Here is a 22283-nt window from a genome sequence, read left to right as displayed (position 1 = left end):
TAAATAAAAATAATAATAATAATACTTTGAGTGGAATAGTCGAGTCAAAAAATGTATAATTGGTGGAGTACTGTGGATGCCAATATCCCTGTCAGCTTCCCAGGCCCATGATGCATTGGGTTCAGTACATTAACAATATTACATTGTATTACACACACACACCAATTTATTACAGGGATTTGCTTGGCCAAAAGTAATTTAATCTGGTAGTAACATTCATTTAAAAAAAACAAAAAAATGTCAAGCAATACAAATATTTTTGGTGCTGACAGCAGACACCCTGCACTACCTCCAGGGACCTGCAGTGGTCCGCAGACCCCACTTTGAGAACCCCTGGCCTCGGGCAGTGCTCTATTTCATGATTCATTCCAACTGTAAAATAGAATTACATCATTATTGTGCATTTCATAAAAATGATTAGGCCTACACATTATAGTGAATACATTTTTATTTGAAATAGAAAGTTGTATAACAATCGTGTGACATATACAGGAGGAACATCTACATGGACAAGGTAACTTTATCAATAAACTTGGCCATCTTGATATCCCGTTTGGACAATCCTCCACAGTCATGCGTAGTTAGTGTTATCTGGACCTGAAAACGAGAGAGAGTGGGAAAAAAACAAAGTACGAAGAATGTTTTTTTATTTTATTTGACCTTTTATTTAACTAGTCAAGTCAGTTAAGAACAAATTCTTATTTTCAATGACGGCCTGGGAACAGTGGGTTAACTGCCTGTTCAGGGGCAGTACCTTGTCAGCTCGGGGGGTTTGAACTTGCAACCTTCCGGTTACTAGTTCAACGCTCTAACCACTAGGCTACCTACCGTCCCTACGCTCTAACCACTAGGCTACCTACCGTCCCTACGCTCTAACCACTAGGCTACCCTGCCGCCTCTACACTCTAACCACTAGGCTACCCTGTTTTCATATGACATATGAAAACAAAACAACTAAATGTTCCTCTAAACAAGATCATAGTTACAACACATCCATATCACAGGTACTGCATTACAGTGCTAGAGGCGTCACTACAGACCCTGGTTCGATCCCGGGCTGTGACCGGGAGTCCTGGTCTGGGTTTGGCCGGTGTCAGGCCGTCGTTGTAAATAAGAATTTGTTCTAGAGCCGACTTGCCTAGTTAAATAAAAGGTTAAAATTATAACCTACACATCCATATCAGACTACGCATCCAAGTCATATCACGTGTTTCTCCTTTTCTTTCTTTCAGAGCACAGTGGAAAGTATTGTGAAGGCCCAAAAACCTGTAGACACTAATAAAGAGGAGGATTAATGTCGAATTCTTCTCAGCGCAGTTGGTCTGCCACACAGTGACTCAGTGGCTAAAGCTTAATGCCGAGAGATTTTCAGGGGCACCGTTTTTTTGTCATATATCAACTGTGACTTATTTCTACACGAGGGGGGGGAAATACACTTATTAGCAGAGATTTTCCTCAAGAAAATGTCCAAATTACTGTTGAAAGCTACTGCTTTCGCCCCCTTGCTCATCAGTTTGACTTGTGTACGATGGCCCCTGAAACATAAGAAAGCCCTCCCTGTAGTCTAACAATTGTTTCACGTGGCAAATTCAACTCTCGCGAATACCAGTTTGTGAAGGATATCAAACCATAGCTAATATAAAATACGTATTCAGCAGTTCAACTCTTCAAAATAAGGCAACAGCAGAGTCTCACTATACCTTGTTATAAACGTTGAACCACTCTGGATGGTGGTTCATCTTCTCTGCTTGCAAAGCCACTCGGGACATGAAGCCAAAGGCCTAGGTGAGGGAACCGGGAGAAAACAAGAGTCAGTAAGCTGCTGGCCTCATGCTTTCTGAAATTCAGGAAGAACCCCCACCCCTCCTCCCCCCCACACACACACACTCTCTCTCTCTACATCTTTCTCCATATTTCTGGTGGCATGTGTGCACTCCAATCAGAGTCATGCATGAAGGGAGTGATTATGGTTTTTCTAATCTGCAAAGAAGGGTACAATCCCTCGCTCCGCACCGTGTCCCCACTGTGAATAAATCAGGCAGAGCCATTTCAGAGCAATTTCCCACTGCAATCTCAATTAAGCCCCTAAATACTTCCTCCTCAGTTAATTACATAAACTGAAACGCCATTGTTTACAGGCCATCTCGGCAGCCAGATCTGTAGCTCCACCCACCTACTGACATGACAGGTGTATCTCAAATGACACCCTATTTCTTAGGGACCCTGTTCAAAAGTAGTGTACTGTATAGGGAATATGGCCCTGGTCTAAAGTAGTGCACTATATAGGGAATATGGGACCATAGGGCTCTGGTCTAAAGTAGTGTACTATATAGGGAATAGGGGGCCATAGGGCTCTGGTCTAAAGTAGTGCACTATATAGGGAATAGGGGGCCATAGGGCTCTGGTCTAAAGTAGTGCACTATATAGGGAATAGGGTTCCATAGGGCTCTGGTCTAAAGTAGTGTACTATATAGGGAATAGGGGGCCATAGGGCTCTGGTCTAAAGTAGTGCACTATATAGGGAATAGGGTGCCATAGGGCTCTGGTCTAAAGTAGTGTACTATATAGGGAATAGGGGGCCATAGGGCTCTGGTCTAAAGTAGTGCACTATATAGGGAATAGGGTGCCATTTGGGAGGCATCCGACTAAGCAGAATCAGAGAGAGAGGAAGTCACGTTTAGTCTTTAGTGTGTTGTAACCAATTTGGAGACCTCCTTTTTCTCCCCGGCCATGATGTAACACGATCGGCGAACTTGATCAAATTGGTTATCAAGGAAACCATCTCCTGATCAATTTAAGTAATTGGCATATTCCTGCAACTTGACCCCTTGGCACCAATTTAGGTTTGCAGTCAGTCTGCTTTTTGTCAACTCTCATTGGCAATAATGGAGATTATTAAATAGGCTGCCAGGTCAGGTGTTGTCTAAACATTTCCCCCCCTGTGCTAACCAGAACTAATCTGCACCCTGTGACTGACTGACTAGTCAGTCACAAAACCCGACCCTAGGCAACAGTGGCAAGGCAACAGTGGCAAGGCAACAGTGACTAGGAAACAGTGCCTAGGCAACAGTGCCTAGGCAACAGTGCCTAGGCAACAGTGACTAGGCAACAGTGCCTAGGCAACAGTGACTAGGCAACAGTGACTAGGCAACAGTGACTAGGGTCGGGTTTCAATGACTGACTCTTTTGGCATAGAGAAACTACGTCACTACCTACTTCACCACCTTATCCGCTTGAATTAAATACTAAATAGTAGCTATCAAGACGGAGTTTATATTATTTACAGGGTGCATTTCACAGATGGCTCGTGTTTGCATCAACTACCTTCACTGCAAAGTTTAGTTTCGAATCGCAATGTTTTTGGCATGTCTGCCTCATGATTTGTTGGGAGACTCTCTAGAATTGTTTTCTCCCTCATCGACGTAGACAGTGACGTACTGTAATTTCTCTATGCCAAACGAGTCCATCATTGAAACCAGATCTTATTCACTGTGTTGCCTAGGGTCGGGTTTTCCCAGACTAGTGACTGACAAGTATACAGTAGGTAACAGTCAACCGTGATCATGTTCATTATATCTTAACTAAGTCTAGTGTTCCTTTCAATGACATTCACTGACCAAAAATATAAATGCAACATGTAAAATGTTGGTCCCATGTTTCATGAGCTGAAATAAAAAATTCTGGACATTTATCTAAAATTGTGCACAAATTTGTTTTACATCCCTGTTAGTGAGCATGTGTTCCTTGCCAAGATAATCCATCCACCTGACAGGTGGAGCATATCAAGAAGCTGTTTAAACAGCATGATCATTACACAGGTGCACCTTGTGCTGGGGACAATAAAAGGCCGCTCTAAAATATGCTGTTTTGTCACACAACACAATGTCACAGGTGTCTCATGTTTTGAGGGAGTGTACAATTGTCATGCTGACTACAGGGAATGTCCACCAGAGCTGTTGCCAGAGAATTTAATGTTCATTTCTCTACCATAAACTGCCTCCAACATTGTTTTAGAGAATTTGGCAGTACGTCCAACCAGTCTCCCAACCGTAGAGCACATTTAACCACGCCAGCCCAGAACCTCCACATCCAGCTTCCTCACCTGCGGGATCGTCTGGAGGGGGGGGGTGCTGAGGAGTATTTCTGTCTGTAATAAAGCCCTTTTGTGGGGAACAACTCATTCTGATTGGCTATGCCCTCAAAAGGCCCACCTATGGCTGCGCCCCTGCCCATTCAAGCGAAACCCATAGATTAGGGCCTAATTTATTTATTTCAATTGACTGATTTCCTTATATGAACTGTATCTCAGTAAAAATGGTTGCATATTGCGTTTGTATTTAAAATATATATAAAATACGTGACCTTTTTGTAGGCTATAGAATTGGGCCTGTGTGTGTAAAGGTATTTTGTATGTTCTGTGGCAAGGAGGGAGGTCTCTTAGGGCATTAGAAGAAGGGTGCGTCCCAAATTCACCAGAGCGATAGGGTTCCTGTACTACATAGGGGAACATAGAGACACAGCCCAGTGTGGTTTAACCAAGGTCACCCAGAGGTCATCCCAACACCCCTCGGACAAGAGAAGGCACAACCCTCAGCTCCGACTGACACCAAAAGGTCAAGAGGTCAAGGACTCTCCCGCTCTGGACCCGTGTGTTTAACTATCACGAAGCCTACCATCGGAACACACAACGCACCGGCCTGTTGGCCACACTACTACGGCCCACAGCCGAGCTGTCAGTTTCTGCTAATTTGACGTGACACAGCACAGACCCCCCCCCATCTCAAATAATCAGAAACACCCAACAGACAGGCCAGTAGGCCCTGGTTCCCCACGCACCGCTTTTTGACTGGCATTTCTGGGCTATTACCGCCGTGATTGTCATAAAACACTGGATGAGACCATTTGACGTCGGAGAGCTTTTCCCTCGTTGCGGCCGGGGCTGAAACACAGCTCTAGCTTCAAACACATGTGCCTGACATTTACAGATCGTTTTCCACCGCCTCGCGGTCCAAGGCTTAGGGACGCCTGGATTCTCTGCCAGGAGTAAGTGCATGCAGATTGTGCCACTCACCCCCCCCTCCCCTCTACTCTCTCTCTCTGGTGATTACATTACCCTCCAAGACCCATCAACACTAACGCTAGCTTCAAAATGTTCATAACTCCACACAGAGAGAGAGAGACAGAGAGACAGACAGACACACAGACACACAGACACACAGACAGAGACACACAGACAGAGAGAGAGGTCACAAACAGAATGATGGTGCTGATGACCACACCCCCCTTTACATTTCCCCTCCTCTCTAGGTCGGAAGATACATTCCATTGCCTCATAATTGTCTTCACATTGGCTCTCTCGATGGTACAGTAGTGAGTCAACACTGTGTTGTTGTCGAGACGTTCAAAGGACACATGATCCATACTAATCCCATGTGATTAACGTTCATAACATCCAACTTTAATATTTCATGAAAATAAACTTAATTCTATAGCTCTAACAAAAGGTGCAGCATACCCTATGAAAAAAATAATTATAATTTGGTAAAGCACATATCATATGGAACAAATGTCCATAAAGAAAAGTCAACTCCTATTTATGTAAGGTGTCGTGTAAATTGTCTTCTACTACAGGGTTAACAGACGCTCCATAACTAACAAGTCATTGGCTCCTCCTCAATAGACAGCAAACGTCATGGCCAGCTTGTCTTACCAAGACTGATAGGCCGATTATCTAACCACCTCCGCTTGGGCACCACACCTCGCAGGTCCCCTCCGGCCGTTTCACAACACGAGCAGCTCATATCAGATCAATGGAAGGATTCCTGCAGTTCCCAGGGAAAGTGCCATTTCATTTTCTAGACGACACAGGGGTGGGGGGGCGGGAGGACTGTACTCCACTCAGCAGATTAAGCACATTTAGTTGTATGAAAAATTACTCAATACAAACAGAGCCCTTAAATGAGAGGGAGAGGCTTGAGAGAGATTTGGCGGAGAGGGAGGCAGGGAGCACCTCTCAGAATATAAAAACAGGGGATCAGCTTCGTACGGAGTGGCCCTGGGGGATATATCAGCCTCGTACAGAGTGGCCCTGGGGGATATATCAGCCTCGTACAGAGTGGCCCTGGGGGATATATCAGCCTCGTACAGAGTGGCCCTGGGGGATATATCAGCCTCGTACAGAGTGGCCCTGGGGGATATATCAGCCTCGTACAGAGTGGCCCTGGGGGATATATCAGCCTCGTACAGAGTGGCCCTGGGGGGATATATCAGCCTCGTACAGAGTGATATATCAGCCCTACAGAGTGGGGGATATATCAGCCTCGTACAGAGTGGCCCTGGGGGATATATCAGCCTCGTACAGAGTGGCCCTGGGGGATATATCAGCCTCGTACAGAGTGGCCCTGGGGGATATATCAGCCTCGTACAGAGTGGCCCTGGGGGATATATCAGCCTCGTACAGAGTGGCCCTGGGGGATATATCAGCCTCGTACAGAGTGGCCCTGGGGGATATATCAGCCTCGTACAGAGTGGCCCTGGGGGATATATCAGCCTCGTACAGAGTGGCCCTGGGGGATATATCAGCCTCGTACAGAGTGGCCCTGGGGGATATATCAGCCTCGTACAGAGTGGCCCTGGGGGATATATCAGCCTCGTACAGAGTGGCCCTGGGGATATATCAGCCTATCATCAGCCTCGTACAGAGTGGCCCTGGGGGATATATCAGCCTCGTACAGAGTGGCCCTGGGGGATATATCAGCCTCGTACAGAGTGGCCCTCAGGGGGATGGGGGATATATCAGCCTCGTACAGAGTGGCCCTGGGGGATATATCAGCCTCGTACAGAGTGGCCCTGGGGATATATCAGCCTCGATATACAGAGTGGCCCTGGGGGATATATCAGCCTCGTACAGAGTGGCCCTGGGGGGGATATATCAGCCTCAGCCTACAGAGTGGCCCTGGGGGATATATCAGCCTCGTACAGAGTGGCCCTGGGGGATATATCAGCCTCGTACAGAGTGGCCCTGGGGGATATATCAGCCTCGTACAGAGTGGCCCTGGGGGATATATCAGCCTCGTACAGAGTGGCCCTGGGGGATATATCAGCCTCGTACAGAGTGGCCCTGGGGGATATATCAGCCTCGTACAGAGTGGCCCTGGGGGATATATCAGCCCCTGGCCCTGGGGGATATATCAGCCTCGTACAGAGTGGCCCTGGGGGATATATCAGCCTCGTACAGAGTGGCCCTGGGGGATATATCAGCCTCGTACAGAGTGGCCCTGGGGGATATATCAGCCTCGTACAGAGTGGCCCTGGGGGATATATCAGCCTCGTACAGAGTGGCCCTGGGGGATATATCAGCCTCGTACAGAGTGGCCCTGGGGGATCAGCCTTGAGTGGCCCTGGGGATATATCAGCCTGTACAGAGTGGACCTGGGGGATGTTGAGGGATATATCAGCCTGTGCAGAGTGGCCCTGGGGGATGTTGAGTGGCCCTGGGGGAGCCTGTGCAGAGTGGCCCTGGGGGATGTTGAGTGGGGAGCTGTGCAGAGTGGCCCTGGGGGATATATCAGCCTCGTACAGAGTGGATCTGGGGGATATATCAGCCTCGTACAGAGCGGATCTGGGGGATGTTGAGGAAGCTGTGCAGAGTGGACCTGGGGGATGTTGAGGGAGCTGTGCAGAGTGGCCCTGGGGGATGTTGAGGGAGCTGTGCAGAGTGGCCCTGGGGGATGTTGAGGGAGCTGTGCAGAGTGGCCCTGGGGGATGTATCAGCCTCGTACAGAGTGGCCCTGGGGGATGTTGAGGGAGCTGTGCAGAGTGGACCTGGGGGATGTTGAGGGAGCTGTGCAGAGTGGCCCTGGGGGATGTTGAGGGAGCTGTGCAGAGTGGACCTGGGGGATGTTGAGGGAGCTGTGCAGAGTGGACCTGGGGGATGTTGAAGGAGCTGTGCAGAGTGGACCTGGGGGATGTTGAGGGAGCTGTGCAGAGTGGACCTGGGGGATGTTGAGGGAGATGTACAGATCGACAGATAATAAATATCCTCTGGAGCTGAAATGCAAATGTCTTCCACTCACAGCTCATGTCTGCGACCCAGGACAACCACAGATACAAACAAACTATTTTTAAGGTAGCGTAGCCTAGTGGTTAGAGCATTGGACTAGTAACCGGAAGGTTGTGAGTTCAAACCCCCGAGCTGACAAGGTACAAATCTGTTGTTCTGCCCCTGAACAGGCAGTTAACCCACTGTTCCCAGGCCGTCATTGAAAATAAGAATATGTTCTTAACTGACTTGCCTGGTTAAATAAAAGGTCAAAAAATAAGAGGCTGGCTGTGGGGAAAGACAGCGAGGTTGTGTCAATGGGCAGTAGGCCCGGATTTGAACCTACACCAACACTGTAGACGCGTGTGCCGCAGGCGGAGGCTGTGGCATTACCGCTAGACCAGCCAGGCCATAGATAGACAGCTGTATCTCTATGGAGACAACCCTACGGGACAACCAGGCGGCCGGGCCTCCCTGATATTACATAGAAGCGTCTAGACATGCCAGTGATTTAAACCTTTACCAATGGCATCGCCTTGTTGACAAACACACACACACACACACACACAAAAAGTTTGTGAACTTTGAACGTTGTGTCTCATTGGCTGAAAATAAAGAGAGAAGATTTCTCATTCCTTAGCGGTTTTGGCAGCAGCTCCTTCTGAAGAGAGAATCATCACCAGCCACCTTGTAAGTTTGAACATAACATCCATTTGGCTTTAATGCGTGGTTACAGCTTTTATAGAGAGATTCTGGGGTCATGTCCCATATGACACCTGATTCCCCCCCAGAGCTCTGGGAAAAAGTAGTGCACTAAATAGGGAATATGGTGCTATAGTAGTGCACTAAATAGGGAATATGGTGCTATAGTAGTGCACTAAATAGGGAATAGTGTGCCATTTGGGATGTAGGCTTGGACTTTTATCAAGGCTCGGAGATAAAAGCTTAGACTTTTCTCCTTGGTGGATGAAAGAATGTTAAGAGGTTGATGGAATGTGTCATTGATTTAACTCCAGGTCACAGGTCATGGAACAAAACGATATAGCTACTGCCTATGTTGCCTCTTAAATTCAGACATTAAAATACTGTCATTTGTATCCATCTGCTTCCCACTCCTCAATGAGAAACAGATGACTGTTCAATTATTATTATTATTATTATTTTTTAAATCAAATCAAGGAGTTTAGATTTCTAAATATTAATGACTACAGCTATAATATTTTAAAAAATGCACATACTGTATAAATAATTATATCGAAATATAACAAGAGACATTTCCACATGAGACCGTTTGGATGCCAGTCAACAAGCACTGCTTCAGAAAAGGGATTTCAACGTTCAAAGGGATTAGATTTTTTTCTCCGGCTTGACAAGGAAAATAACTCACATTTACTTCTCTGACTATTACAACTAAGAATGTGCTGTACTCCACTCGCTGTAGATACATTACTACTGGTTTTCGTTTCAGCATTATTTATGACAAGACTTCCACTTGCTGCTGTAATCAAAGTTAATAAACATGTTAACTAAAACCCCACTGTCTTGCTTATTCCTGAGTGACACACAGCCTTCACTGTTCTCCACTGTCCATCCTCTCCGTTTTACACATTAATTGATGGGTAAAATACTAGCTCCCCCTAGAGGACAAGTGTGGAACGGATCCCTTTATGGAAACGGGATGTGTGACTCATTAAAAACTCATGGGGATCTGATTTCGTCAAGCCCATCACTTGGAGATAAGTGGCAAATGGAAATCAGCCAGCGAGTCACTCTTCACCCCCCCTCTGGTAAAAGGCCCTGAAGAACGGCCATGGAGGAAAAAAAACAAACAACACAAATTGTGAAAATATATAAGAGAAAAGAGGGAGAACAAGGGAGGGGGGAAAAAAATGGACGAGATGTCAAATTGGAACAACTGAAGCTCGTCCCCATTCACCATGAGGCACAAACAAGGAACAGGGAGGGAGGGAGGGAGGGAGGGAGGGAGGGAGGGAGGGAGGGAGGGAGGGAGGGAGGGAGGGAATGTTGCAAAGCGGGATTGTTCGTGGTTTCCGAAGCAGATGAAACATTTTAACCAATTTGATTGTTTGTGAAAGAAATAATTCTGATCAAAATCTCAATTGCTGCCAAATGCCCCTCTGGTCTGCCTCATGTTAATGTGTTGTGGCATGTGGAGGTAAGAGGAGAGGCTTTAGAGCCAGAGAGGGAGATGGTGGAGGGGGGTCAGAGCCCAGCCTGTGACTTCAAAAGCAGCAAAGTGTAAAAACAGAATATGTTAGGGGCTAAAACAGCTAACCACTGGATCAACGTCCGCTAAGTGGCCTTGAGATGCTTCACTTTACGCCTGGAAGAGCAAAAAGAGACACATTTACAACAACAACAATGATAAAACACAACTTCACATTTCCGTGTTCTTGTCTTGGTTTCTTGGTTTGAAGGGAGCAGATGGATTTTTAAGGTCACTGTGCTGAAGAGGACTGGCCACCCCACATAGCCTGGTTCCTCTCTACCCGGTACAGCCAGAAGAGGACTGGCCACCCCACATAGCCTGGTTCCTCTCTACCCGGTACAGCCAGAAGAGGACTGGCCACCCCACATAGCCTGGTTCCTCTCTAGGTTTCTTCCTAGGTTTTGGCCTTTCTAGGAGAGTTTTTCCTAGCCACCGTGCTTCTACACCTGCATTGCTTGCTGTTTGGGGTTTTAGGCTGGGTTTCTGTACAGCACTCTGAGATATCAGCTGATGTACGAAGGGCTTTATAAATACATTTGATTTGATTTGATTTGATTGAGATACATGCATCTGCACTGTTTAAAATACTTTTCAAATTCATTCCTTTACTCATTGAGAAAATGTTGACTCACAAGCAAAGGTGTAAAAAACAACAACAACAACCTAAAGAACAGAGGCTACTTATCTAGTATTAAAGATGAGGTCGAGGTTGGAAACAGGAGAGTGTCATTACACCAAAAGTACCTCACACACCCGTAGGCCGTCATTTGTAAATAAGAATTTGTTCTTAACCGACTTGCCTATTTAAATAAAAGTTTACATTTAAAAAAAAACATATGTATATATAATAATTCTCCAAGGGGATTACACACTCCAGACAGGACTGATTGAAAAGGGGGAGGGGGGGGGCAAAAACCTGTCCTTCCCTCACTGCACCTGCAACCAATCAGCTACAAAATACACATGAATTTGTCTGTTTCCGATAGTAACTATTCCAGCTGTCTTTCTCCTGATCCTCCGGTAACAAGTCTGAAGTCCACCGCCCTCAAAAGAGCAGTATAACAGGACTAGGAAGTCACTACCTTTAGTGGAGGGAGAGACATATACACACACACACACACCCTGTACCAAACTAAGCGGGATATCGCACTCCAACTGTCTCTACAGAGCTCCTCTACTACAAATGCCGTGGAAGGTGTAACCATGACTTTTATTAAGTTCTACTGGCAGGGGGAATAGACTCGTAGGTGTAGCAGCGGGTGTCACCTGCAATAACACGTGGAGACTGTGCTATTCCATTGGCTGTAAGGGTCGCTGCCAGTTTACCCTTCCCTACAGAAACGCAGGGCCATATATATATATATATTTAACATTGTGACAATAACAGTGGAGCATGGAAATAATAACAGAACAAACAAAAAGGTTTACATCCTGCTGCATGCAATGGGACATGCACTGCAATGGGACATGCACTGCAATGGGACATTCACTGCAATGGGACATTCACTGCAATGGGACATGCACTGCAATGGGACATTCACTGCAATGGGACATTCACTGCAATGGGACATTCACTGCAATGGGACATGCACTGCAATGGGACATTCACTGCAATGGGACATTCACTGCAATGGGACATGCACTGCAATGGGACATTCACTGCAATGGGACATTCACTGCAATGGGACATGGGTCATTCACTGCAATGGATAGGGGGGGGGGGACGTAAGCTGACATAGTTGTAATAACATTGACCCTGTTCCGTACAGCAGTGGGGTTTCTAACATACTGACCTAAAACTAGGCTTGGGGGGGGTCAGAATTAGGTTGATGGTGTTAACTTTATTGTTAAGAGGATGAGGATGTGGATATGTGGGGGTTAGAGGTCAGAGTTCACACCTGATTAAAGGTTTTGAAGTGGAGCTCTTTGTAGATGGCATCCCGCTCCTCCACCTCTACCCAGCCAGTAGCCTTCAGCTCCATTAGCAGCTGTTCTCTGTCAGCTGGGGGCAACCAGTTGGGGTCTCCAGACTGAAGGGACAACAGAGAGAAAACACAGTGGCTGTATATAGAATCATGTGTAAAACGACATCCCTTTAAGTGACCTCACGGGTGCATTCAGTGAAGTTAAAATGCTCCACAATATTGCATATAGAAATGCAACGAACAGACAGATCACTTCAACACAATACATTCTATATGGCCAGTGGGGGTCTCCAGTAGGCTGTCAATGTAAATAAGAATTTGTTCTTAACTGACTTGCCTAGTTAAAATACAGGTACCATTTAAATTCAATTTAATAAAATTATATGAGCATTCTGTTGCGAAGTTCACCTCTGAACCCTGGTCTGACTGATTTCATTAGGTGAAAATCAGTGCTGTAAAGTACTTAAGTAAAAAATACTTTAAAGTACTACTTAAGTAGTTTTTTGGGGGTATCTGTACTTTACTATTTATATTTTTGACTTACTTTTACTTCACTACATTCCTTAAGAAAATGTTGTACTTTTTACTTCATACATTTTCCTTGACACCCAAAAGTACTCGTTACATTTTGCAAAGACAGAAAAATGGTACAATTCACACACTAATCAACAGAACATCCCTGGTCATCCCCACTGCCTCTGATCTGGAGGACTCACTAAACACACATGCTTTGTTTGTAAATTATGTCTGAATGTTGGAGTGTACCCATGGCTTTCTGTAAAAAAAAAAAAATAAACAAGAAAATTATGCCATCTGGTTTGCTTAATATAAGGAATTTGAAATGATTTATACTTTTACTTTTGATACTGAAGTATATTTTAAACCAAATACTTTTATAATTTTACTCAAGTAGAATTTTACTGTGTGACTTTTACTTGAGTCATTTTCTATTAAGGAATCGTTACTTTTACTCAAGTATGATAGTAAGGTATTTTTTACACCACTGGTGAAATTGATCAGATAATGGTTGATAATACGTCTGCCATCAACCACCTGAGAGGTATAAGATATGGTTATAACCGTTTTCCCCTGTACATTCCCTAATCGTTGAGGAGTTTGTACCAGCCAATGACGTTATGGGGAACATAGCTACTACTATTAGCAGTGCAACAGGTTGCACAAGAAAGACCCATAAATGTAACTCAGCAATGTCACTACACCACCTGCTGGAGAAAATAAAGTATGACGTGCCCTTTAGCCACTCCCCCTTCTTCATGACGTACGGTATTTTGCAACAAAGGTGAAAGTGTTACATTGTGGAAACATAGTGATAGTCAAGCTCTTACACGATAAAGATATATTGTTGTCGTTTTTTTTTTTAAACGGTTGCACAATGACACATAAAACGCTATCGCGGTTCTCATTTAAATCGTATTGGGACAGTTGCAGCTGTCACGTTGCAAATCTAACGATGCTATTTGCTGCAATGTACTCAACGACTACTAAATTAGTATTAACAATGTTATCGACCCAGCCAGCAGCACTTACCATTTTGGATATATATCTGGGCAGTAGTACGTTGCCTAGTCTCTGATATGCACACGGCCAAACACTGCTAGCCCTGAGAGTAAACATTAACCCATGCATAAGATTTGGTCAACAGATCTATCCTCGTTCCTGTCCCCGCTCACAAGTAGTCAACCAAGCATTTAAAAAATGTCCCACTAGATAGTACAGCCACAAACTATAAATGGGCTATATCGTCAATAATTATACAATTAAAACGTAGCTTTTTGTTCTTAATTTAAGGTTGTGGTTAGACATACGGTTAGCAGTGTGGTTGAGATTAGGGTAAAGTTTAAAATAACATCAAGAAGATATTGTTTTTTAGAATTGGGCGGGGTTTGTGACTTTGTGGCTGGGGTAACTAGTAGCGACCATTTAAAACGGTGGCTGCCTGTGAGGTTGCCTGATTTAAATAATAAATGAATAAATAAAAACTCTATTGTCCAAGTCCTTTTCAAATTGCAGGTTATTTCAAGTCATAATGTAGGCTGGATTTCAAGAAGTACTCTTAAGGAGCCTACCGTTACTCCTTAACATCCAAGGACCTTATATGTTATTTTCAGAGGAAGACTGGTTTTTGCAGCCAAAAACAGCAAAATACTCAGAATCGATTCTCAGTTGCGATACGGTTCTAGAAACATCCAAATAATTTCATAAATGCTAAATATACAGCTACTGTGTATAGTTTTAACAGGCTTTATCATAGTTGCAGCCAACATTTTTCAGTGACAACACGTTTCTGGCGGCCTTCCGTTACACACAGGTGTTAGCAGCGTGCTGGACAGATAATTAGCACAGGTGTCTTCCGTACACGCGCTGTATTATGGAGATATGGGAACACTAAGCCTATAAAAACGTTTGTATCAATTTAACCTTTAGTTGTTGTTTTTGCCTCGGACATCAAATATATGGTCCTTATGCTTCCAAACCCTTAACGCGCTGCGTGTTGTTCAGACCGAGCATCTGGGCTCTTATTTAATTTGACCCTTATTTTACCGGGTAAATTGACGTAGAACACATTCTCATTTACGGAAACGACCTGTGTAATAGTTACAAGGGAGGAGAGTGATGAATGAGCCAATTGTAAACCGGGGTTGATTAGGTGACTGATGGTATGAATGACAGATCGGGGCTCTTAACAGAACACACCTAAGTCCAATGACTCTTATGTGTAATGTAAATGAAGAGTCACGATCAAGGGCTAGGTTAAACCCTGCATTTAAAACATGTTTAATTTGACACTTTTAATCACAACACCATCAAAACAGTTGCACTGACTCATTCAACATGTGTTCAAACATCCAAGGGGTAATTCACTCAGCAAACAATTATGTATATCTATATCACAGTAGCTATGTTACAGCGAAGCCAGCAGTTAACACCGACAACCCTCAGGACTGAGCTGGCGCTGTGTCTTGGGCCGTCTCCAAAATCTGGGTCCGTATTCGTAAAGGGTCTCAAGTGTATGAGTGCTGATCTAGGATCAGGTCGTTCCAATCTTATTCATTATGTGCTGAAGCAAAAACCTGATTCTAGATCAGCGCTCCTTATCTGTGACACTTTCTGAATACAATGTCCAGGTTTACCACACTTTATGCCCAACAACTCTCACGTTGAGAGGATCTTTTATTCACAGGGCTTACAGTCTCTGGGTTGTAAAATATTAGTCCTGGTGCTCATGCTCTTGGCCTGGGATGAGCCAGCGGATGCTGTCAGTCCGTAGGATGGCATAGGTGGTAAAGCCGGAGATGAACAAGATGGAGAACACCAGCAGCCAATCAATACTCTTCACTGGGACATTGGGAAGAGGTCCAGATAAATCCTCCTCTGTTACATTCTGATCTGGGCTCACTTCGAAACCTTTAAGAGACAGATTTAAAAACACTTTTAATGAATACCAATGACCTGTCTTTCAAATATTGGAAGTACATTTATGAGAACAAGCAAATGAGTCCCCAAGTTTACATTCTGTCAGGCTGGGGGAAATGCATCAGATGGGCAGTGCAGTTAAACTAGATTGTCCTGGTTTTTTAAATGATATTTCCACACTGATTTGATTTATGAGGTCGAAATAGCACTCGAAAATTATGATAATTTCCTTTTTGTGTAAGAGCTGTTTGAAAATGCCTGGAATTTCAGACTGTTTTTTAAATTTTACCTTTATTTAACTCGGCAAGTCAGTTAAGAACAAATTCTTATTTTCAATGACAGCCTGGGAACAGTGGGTTAACTGCCTGTTCAGGGCCAGAACGACAGATTTGTACCTTGTCAGCTCGGGGATTTGAACTTGCAACCTTACGGTTACTAGTCCAATGCTCTAACCACTAGGCTACCCTGTTCGGGTGGGACGGAACTTATGGCCCACATCATGATGTCACAATGTGTTTGATTATAATAGACCAATGACTGTTCATCTGGGTAAGGGGTGGGCTCTAGACCCTCCTATCAGCCGATCAGGGCTGTAAATATCTTAAAATGTGTTTCCTAACGCCCACACGATCAGACTGAGCATTTCAAGGGCCAAAGTTGGCTGATCAAATAATGATCAATAATCAAATAAATGATCAAATTTATTTTGGAGTTATTTTCATTAAATAAAACAATGATTCATTAGCAATGATTTTTTTAAATAAAATTATAAAGACTGCATGGGGGCTTTAAGGCTTACAACACCAAATCAAATTGTATTTGTCACATCCACAGAATACAACCTTACAGTGATATGCTAACTTTACAAGCCATTAACCAACAATGTAGTTCAAGAAATACTGAGTTAAGAAAATATTTGCTAAATAAACTAAAGTAAAAAATTAAATTGAAAAACATTAAGATTACAAAACAACAACGAGGCTATATACAGCTGGTACCGGTACCGAGTCAATGTTTGTGGGTACAGGTTAGTTAAGGTAATTTGTACATGTAGGGGTAAAGTGACTAAGCATAGATAATAAACAGTGAGTAGCAGCAGTGTAAAAACAAAGGGGGGGGGGGGGGGAAATATAAATAGTCCCGGTGGCCATTTGATTAATTGTTTCAGTCTTATGGCTTGGGGGTAAAAGCTGTAAATGAGACTTTTAGACCTAGACGTGGCATTCCGGTACTGCTTGTCGTATGGAAGCAGAGAGAACAGTCTATGACTTGGGTGACTGGAGTCTTTGAAAATGTTTTGGGCCTTCCCTCTGACACCACCGACTATATAGGTCTTATCCTACACCGTCTTTCATTTTGAAATACTATACATCCAATACTAAATGATAGGGGACTGATGCCTCGTTGCGTTTGTTTACACACCTGTCTGATTAGCTATGAAAGACACCAGAGTCTCCAGGGTTCTGTCAGTCTGGTTGAATCTGGCCATTGGTTTCACACCTTGAAACAGGAGGATGTTGGGAACTGCTACAGTTCCAAACCTTGTGGAGAGACTGGAGAGAAACACGTTACAAAAAGAAAACGTGATAATTGTTACGCTCAACACACCGACAGAAAACTAGAAGTGACCTTTCTCATTGTGTTGGATACAATTGAGGACATATTGATACACTGGTGCAGAGCTGCCCTCCTGTAGGTTTTAACTCCCCAACCCTGTTCCTGGAGAGCTGCCCTCCTGTAGGTTTCACTCCAACCCTGTTCCTGGAGAGCTACCCTCCTGTAGGTTTCACTCCAACCCTGTTCCTGGAGAACCCTCCTGTAGGTTTTCACTCCAACCCTGTTCCTGGAGAGCTACCCTCCTGTAGGTTTTCACTCCAACCCTGTTCCTGGAGAACCCTCCTGTAGGTTTTCACTCCAACCCTGTTCCTGGAGAGCTACCCTCCTGTAGGTGAAAACCTACAGGACCCTGTTCCTGGAAGCTACCCTCCTGTAGTGAAAACCTACAGGACTAGTTCTCCAGGAACAGGGTCTCCAGGAACAGGGTTGGTGTGAAAACCTACAGGACTAGTTCTCCAGGAACAGGGTTGGAGTGAAAACCTACAGGACTAGTTCTCCAGGAACAGGGTTGGAGTGAAAACCTACAGGACTAGTTCTCCAGGAACAGGGTTGGAGTGAAAACCTACAGGACTAGTTCTCCAGGAACAGGGTTGGAGTGAAAACCTACAGGACTAGTTCTCCAGGAACAGGGTTGGAGTGAAAACCTACAGGACTAGTTCTCCAGGAACAGGGTTGGAGTGAAAACCTACAGGACTAGTTCTCCAGGAACAGGGTTGGAGTGAAAAACCTACAGGACTAGTTCTCCAGGAACAGGGTTGGAGTGAAAACCTACAGGACTAGTTCTCCAGGAACTGGCACCAGGTAGTGAAAACCTACAGGACTAGTTCTCCAGGAACAGGGTTGGAGTGAAAACCTACAGGACTAGTTCTCCAGGAACAGGGTTGGAGTGAAAACCTACAGGACTAGTTCTCCAGGAACAGGGTTGGAGAGCCCTGCACCGGTGTAAAGTATTTTGGCAGTTTACCTGCTATGCTGGGAGGCGTCCAGTGCCAAGAAGTGCATGCCGGGGAAGACACGGGGCAATGCGTTGAAGTGAGGTGCCAGATTGGCAGAGAACTGGCACCAGGTAGTGAAGAACAATACCAGGGAGCATTCTGTGCCGTTTACATTCAGGAACTCCATCAAGTCCTGTAGGGGGGGGGGTCCCATTGGACATAGATAACAGGTTATCTTTGAGGTCTATGGCAGGGGTGTCGCTATCAGATCCTGAATTGCTGCAGTGTGTGCCAGGCCTTTGTTCCAGTCTCGACTACACCTTGATTAGTTAAATCAAGCTAGGCTAGAACAAAAACCTACACAAACTGTTGCACCCCGGGACTGTGTTCCAGACACCCGGGGACCGGGAGTCTGCTCTAGACACCCGGGGACCGGGAGTCTGCTCTAGACACCCGGGGACCGGGAGTCTGCTCTAGACACCCGGGGACCGGGAGTCTGCTCTAGACACCCGGGGACCGGGAGTCTGCTCTAGACACCCGGGGACCGGGAGTCTGCTCTAGACACCCGGGGACCGGGAGTCTGCTCTAGACACCCGGGGACCGGGAGTCTGTTCTAGACACCCGGGGACCGGGTTTCAACCCCTGTTTCAGGCACCCCAGTTTAGGGAGTATCAAGGCAGTGGGACCTACTATTTCAGGCACACTAGTTCATGTCATGATGCATATAGTTAAAGAAACCCAGACATCTGATTACCTGTGAGGCATTTAGGACCTGCACTGTGAAGTTGTCCACCCCTGTTATGTTCCTTTTATCACAGTTGACTTTGTAAGTCTTTGTAGTTTCTGTGGAGTTCTGTTCTTCATTTGTCATGGCGTCTACGTGGACCATCCCCAATATGACTGGTTCCATGGGTTCTGAATTCTTGGACTCCTCTTGGGTCAAAGGTGAGGGACATTTTGCCTCGTCGTCGCAGAGTGGCGAGAACCCTGTCTGAAAGTCTTTCACATTCTTGGGGATCAGTGACTCGATTCCTGCTGGGTTGACAGGTAGTTCGGTTCCCATTACCGCGTCTGCGATCTCTGCAGTCTTGTACTGCCTCTTTGGCTGAGACTCAAGGTCCTCCATTCCCACAAATTTGGGAATATTTTCCATATCAGAGGCCACGTCCTCAGAGAACTTGAATTCTGGTATTTCATCATTCTCTGTAAATACAACAGGTACATATTATTATATAATTTCATAAGTTAACTGTAGAAACAACATTATGAAATCAACCTACTAGATGTGTTCCTGTTGGTTCTAATAATTAGACTATTAATCAAATAAATACACCATCACTGTAGACGACGTAGAACGAATAAGAGCCATCATACACATGTATACCACTGATCCAGCTTGCATGTGCTTGCTTGTCAAATACGACCAGAGATTTTGGAAAATGTTTCGCCTCTTCCTCTCTGACAACCAACTAACGTTACTAGCGCTAAATGGTGACGTTAGAACATTTTGACCTGCACAAGATACTGGGGGTAAACATGTACCTAACGATGTAACAACAACAAAAATAGCTAGAGCTATGTGACCAGGTACCATTTTGGACTCCTTTACACAAGAGCATGTAGTAAGATAGCTAGCCTGTCAACTTTGCTGGCTTTATAGTTGAAACTATAGCTGTTATAGCTTGCTCGCTAACTAGCTACATTAAAAACAGCTAACACTACCTAACTGCTGGCGTCCCCTTCTCTTACCTTGAGCTGTTACTGACGATACTTTCTTTATTTCAGAAACATAAATCGTAAAACATACAATACATGTCAACATGAGTCTACTTGATATTCTGGACATAATTACTATTAGCTACAACAATATATATATGTTACGGGCATTTATGATAAGTGGAACCAATGTTGTGAGTCGCTGTCGGGAATATCAAGCGATGCACTACAGTAAAAAAACTTCCGGGTCAATAGATAGAGATTGGGCATGTTTGATATTGCAGCCGATTTGAAAGGCGAGTCGAGACTGACTGATCTGCAAATCACCTTGCACCATAAATAATTACTCAATATGATTTGTAGATCAGTCAGTCAAACTTTTCCCATGTTTACATCACGGGTTTGATGATCTCGAACATAGGCAAAGACATGTTCTGACAAATGACTGTATGGTTCTGACTCACAGAGAATGTTGTTTATTTCACTTTTGTATATTATCTACCTCACTTGCTTTGGCAATGTTAACACATGTTTCCCATGCCAATAATGCCCATTGAATTGAACGATAAAGAACCTCTAGCGGCCAAAATACCGCATTGGCTGTGGTATTAGCAAATACTTTTTAAAACTAACCCTCATTGTTCTATCTGTGGTATTAACACGGGCAGCGCTATTGAGGGCTTCCACCATGAAATGTAGTCAACTGGGTAGGACTCCCAACTTCATTTGCTGATCCAACCTGATAGAGTCATGTCCAACTGGGTCATCGGGTTGGGGGGGATCAGCTAATCGTGAAGAAAATGGACTACTTCAAATGGAGATTGCAAGACCATGGTGCTTGCCTACGGAGCTGTGAGGGGAACGGCACCTCAGTACCTCCAGGCTCTGATCAGGCCCTACACCCAAACAAGGGCACTGCGTTCATCCACCTCTGGCCTGCTCGCCTCCCTACCACTGAGGAAGTACAGTTCCCGCTCAGCCCAGTCAAAACTGTTCGCTGCTCTGGCCCCCCAATGGTGGAACAAACTCCCTCACGACGCCAGGACAGCGGAGTCAATCACCACCTTCCGGAGACACCGGAAACCCCACCTCTTTAAGGAATACCTAGGATAGGATAAGTAATCCTTCTCACCCCCCTTTAAGATTTAGATGCACTATTGTAAAGTGACTGTTCTACTGGATGTCATAAGGTGAATGCACCAATTTGTAAGTCGCTCTGGATAAGAGCGTCTGCTAAATGACTTAAATGTAAATGTAATGTAAATGATGTGGCTTTTGTAACGGAATGCATTCTTTGCAATGTCAGTTGAATTGTTTTAAAAAAATAACAGCACAGATTGATGGGTATACTTCTTGCTTTTACATTGTGCCTTGCTCGTATGGGCAGCGACAGAACAGGAAGCGACACCCACTCGCTGTTTTTTTCTGATTCAATGAAAGTCAATGAACTAAGTAGACCAGACCCAGCTGCTATTGCATTGGTGTCTATGGGAGACCCATCCCGTTAAGTAGACCGGAACGGACCATTTTTAATGGCAAACGGCATGAGTGAACTATCTGCATTTATCCACCAGCTTTGCTATAGGTACTCTCACCCATTCGGAGAATTAACGTAGCAGGTTAGGATAATTAAGTGAAGGTTATGGAAAATGCTCTCCTAACCTGCTACGAAAAGCCACTTCCGGTTGTAGCTTCATCAAAGTGCCGTGTTTTTAGGGAGTCACTTGTGCCGTCATTGACTTGAAAGGGGATGTCTGTTCTAAGTATTCTATTTCTATGCTTTGGAATTGGTCAATACCACAGAGGAAGAAGACATTTTGTCAATACTAGGCTGTGTTTGAAATCTTTGTTTGTTTGAATATTTTTGAAATGTTTATATGTAATGACCTGACTAGATCATAAAGGATATCATATCCTTTATCATATTATCATATTGTAAAGCATCATCTATTACATACACCCAATGTAGGCTGTATTGCAATGCATCTAATGACAGCCTATCATTCAAGAAATATATTTATAATTAGTTTATTACACAACTTTCAACACTCAACAATCATGCAGGGATAGTAAAACAATTAATACAAATTCCTATCATCGTGATTACAACGTGTTCGTAGCATGGGCCTTTACAATTCCATTGAAATAAATACTTGAATGTTCTGAGAAGGAAATAAAATGTTCTGAGAAGGAAATAAAATGTTCTGAGAAGGAAATAAAACGTTCTGAGAAGGAAATAAAATGTTCTGAGAAAGAAATAAAACGTTCTGAGAAGGAAATAAAACGTTCTGAGAAGGAAATAAAATGTTCTGAGAAGGAAATAAAATGTTCTGAGAAGGAAATAAAATGTTCTGAGAAGGAAATAAAATGTTCTGAGAAGGAAA

The 22283-nt window shown here is 44.4% G+C and overlaps 2 protein-coding genes across 3 annotated transcripts; both read right to left on the bottom strand.

Annotated features, from left to right (window-relative positions):
- Positions 1 to 430: 430 nt before the first annotated feature.
- On the bottom strand, positions 431 to 14039 carry LOC118389743 (pterin-4-alpha-carbinolamine dehydratase 2-like). 2 transcript variants are annotated; one of them, XM_035779574.2, is made up of 4 exons: positions 13745 to 14039; positions 12170 to 12301; positions 1701 to 1781; positions 431 to 597 (listed from the first exon to the last, which is right to left on the bottom strand). In XM_035779574.2, the coding sequence occupies exons 1-4, from the start codon at positions 13841 to 13843 to the stop codon at positions 502 to 504; spliced, it is 408 nt and encodes a 135-aa protein (XP_035635467.1). In that variant the 5' UTR covers positions 13844 to 14039; the 3' UTR covers positions 431 to 501. The 2 variants fall into 2 exon arrangements, with proteins under 2 accessions (XP_035635467.1, XP_035635468.1); XM_035779575.2 differs by lacking the exon at positions 1701 to 1781 and having other exon boundaries at positions 13745 to 14030.
- Positions 14040 to 14964: 925 nt separating this feature from the next.
- Positions 14965 to 20112, bottom strand: txndc15 (thioredoxin domain containing 15). Its single transcript, XM_052529284.1, has 5 exons — positions 19933 to 20112; positions 18938 to 19386; positions 18213 to 18376; positions 17054 to 17184; positions 14965 to 15622 (listed from the first exon to the last, which is right to left on the bottom strand). The coding sequence occupies exons 1-5, from the start codon at positions 20027 to 20029 to the stop codon at positions 15426 to 15428; spliced, it is 1038 nt and encodes a 345-aa protein (XP_052385244.1). The 5' UTR covers positions 20030 to 20112; the 3' UTR covers positions 14965 to 15425.
- Positions 20113 to 22283: the final 2171 nt, after the last annotated feature.

Source organism: Oncorhynchus keta, chromosome 11, assembly GCF_023373465.1.
Source record: "Oncorhynchus keta strain PuntledgeMale-10-30-2019 chromosome 11, Oket_V2, whole genome shotgun sequence".
Classification (NCBI taxonomy): Eukaryota; Metazoa; Chordata; class Actinopteri; order Salmoniformes; family Salmonidae; genus Oncorhynchus; species Oncorhynchus keta.
The sequence above is the reverse complement of the archived record's forward strand: the minus strand, read 5'-3'. Positions and strand labels throughout refer to the sequence as shown.

Excerpts from the sequence above, each read along its gene's own strand:
- LOC118389743 (XM_035779574.2), bottom strand. The coding sequence starts at position 13,843 with ATGCATGGGTTAATGTTTACTCTCAGGGCTAGCAGTGTTTGGCCGTGT. Across the intron at positions 1,782-12,169 it reads ACTTCAAAACCTTTAATCAG|GCCTTTGGCTTCATGTCCCG; the intron begins GTGTGAACTCTG and ends TCCCTCACCTAG. Across the intron at positions 598-1,700 it reads GGTTCAACGTTTATAACAAG|GTCCAGATAACACTAACTAC; the intron begins GTATAGTGAGAC and ends TCTCGTTTTCAG.
- txndc15 (XM_052529284.1), bottom strand. The coding sequence starts at position 20,029 with ATGTCCAGAATATCAAGTAGACTCATGTTGACATGTATTGTATGTTTT. Across the intron at positions 18,377-18,937 it reads AGGTCCTAAATGCCTCACAG|GACTTGATGGAGTTCCTGAA; the intron begins GTAATCAGATGT and ends CCCCCCCTACAG. Across the intron at positions 17,185-18,212 it reads GACGCCTCCCAGCATAGCAG|TCTCTCCACAAGGTTTGGAA; the intron begins GTAAACTGCCAA and ends GTTTCTCTCCAG.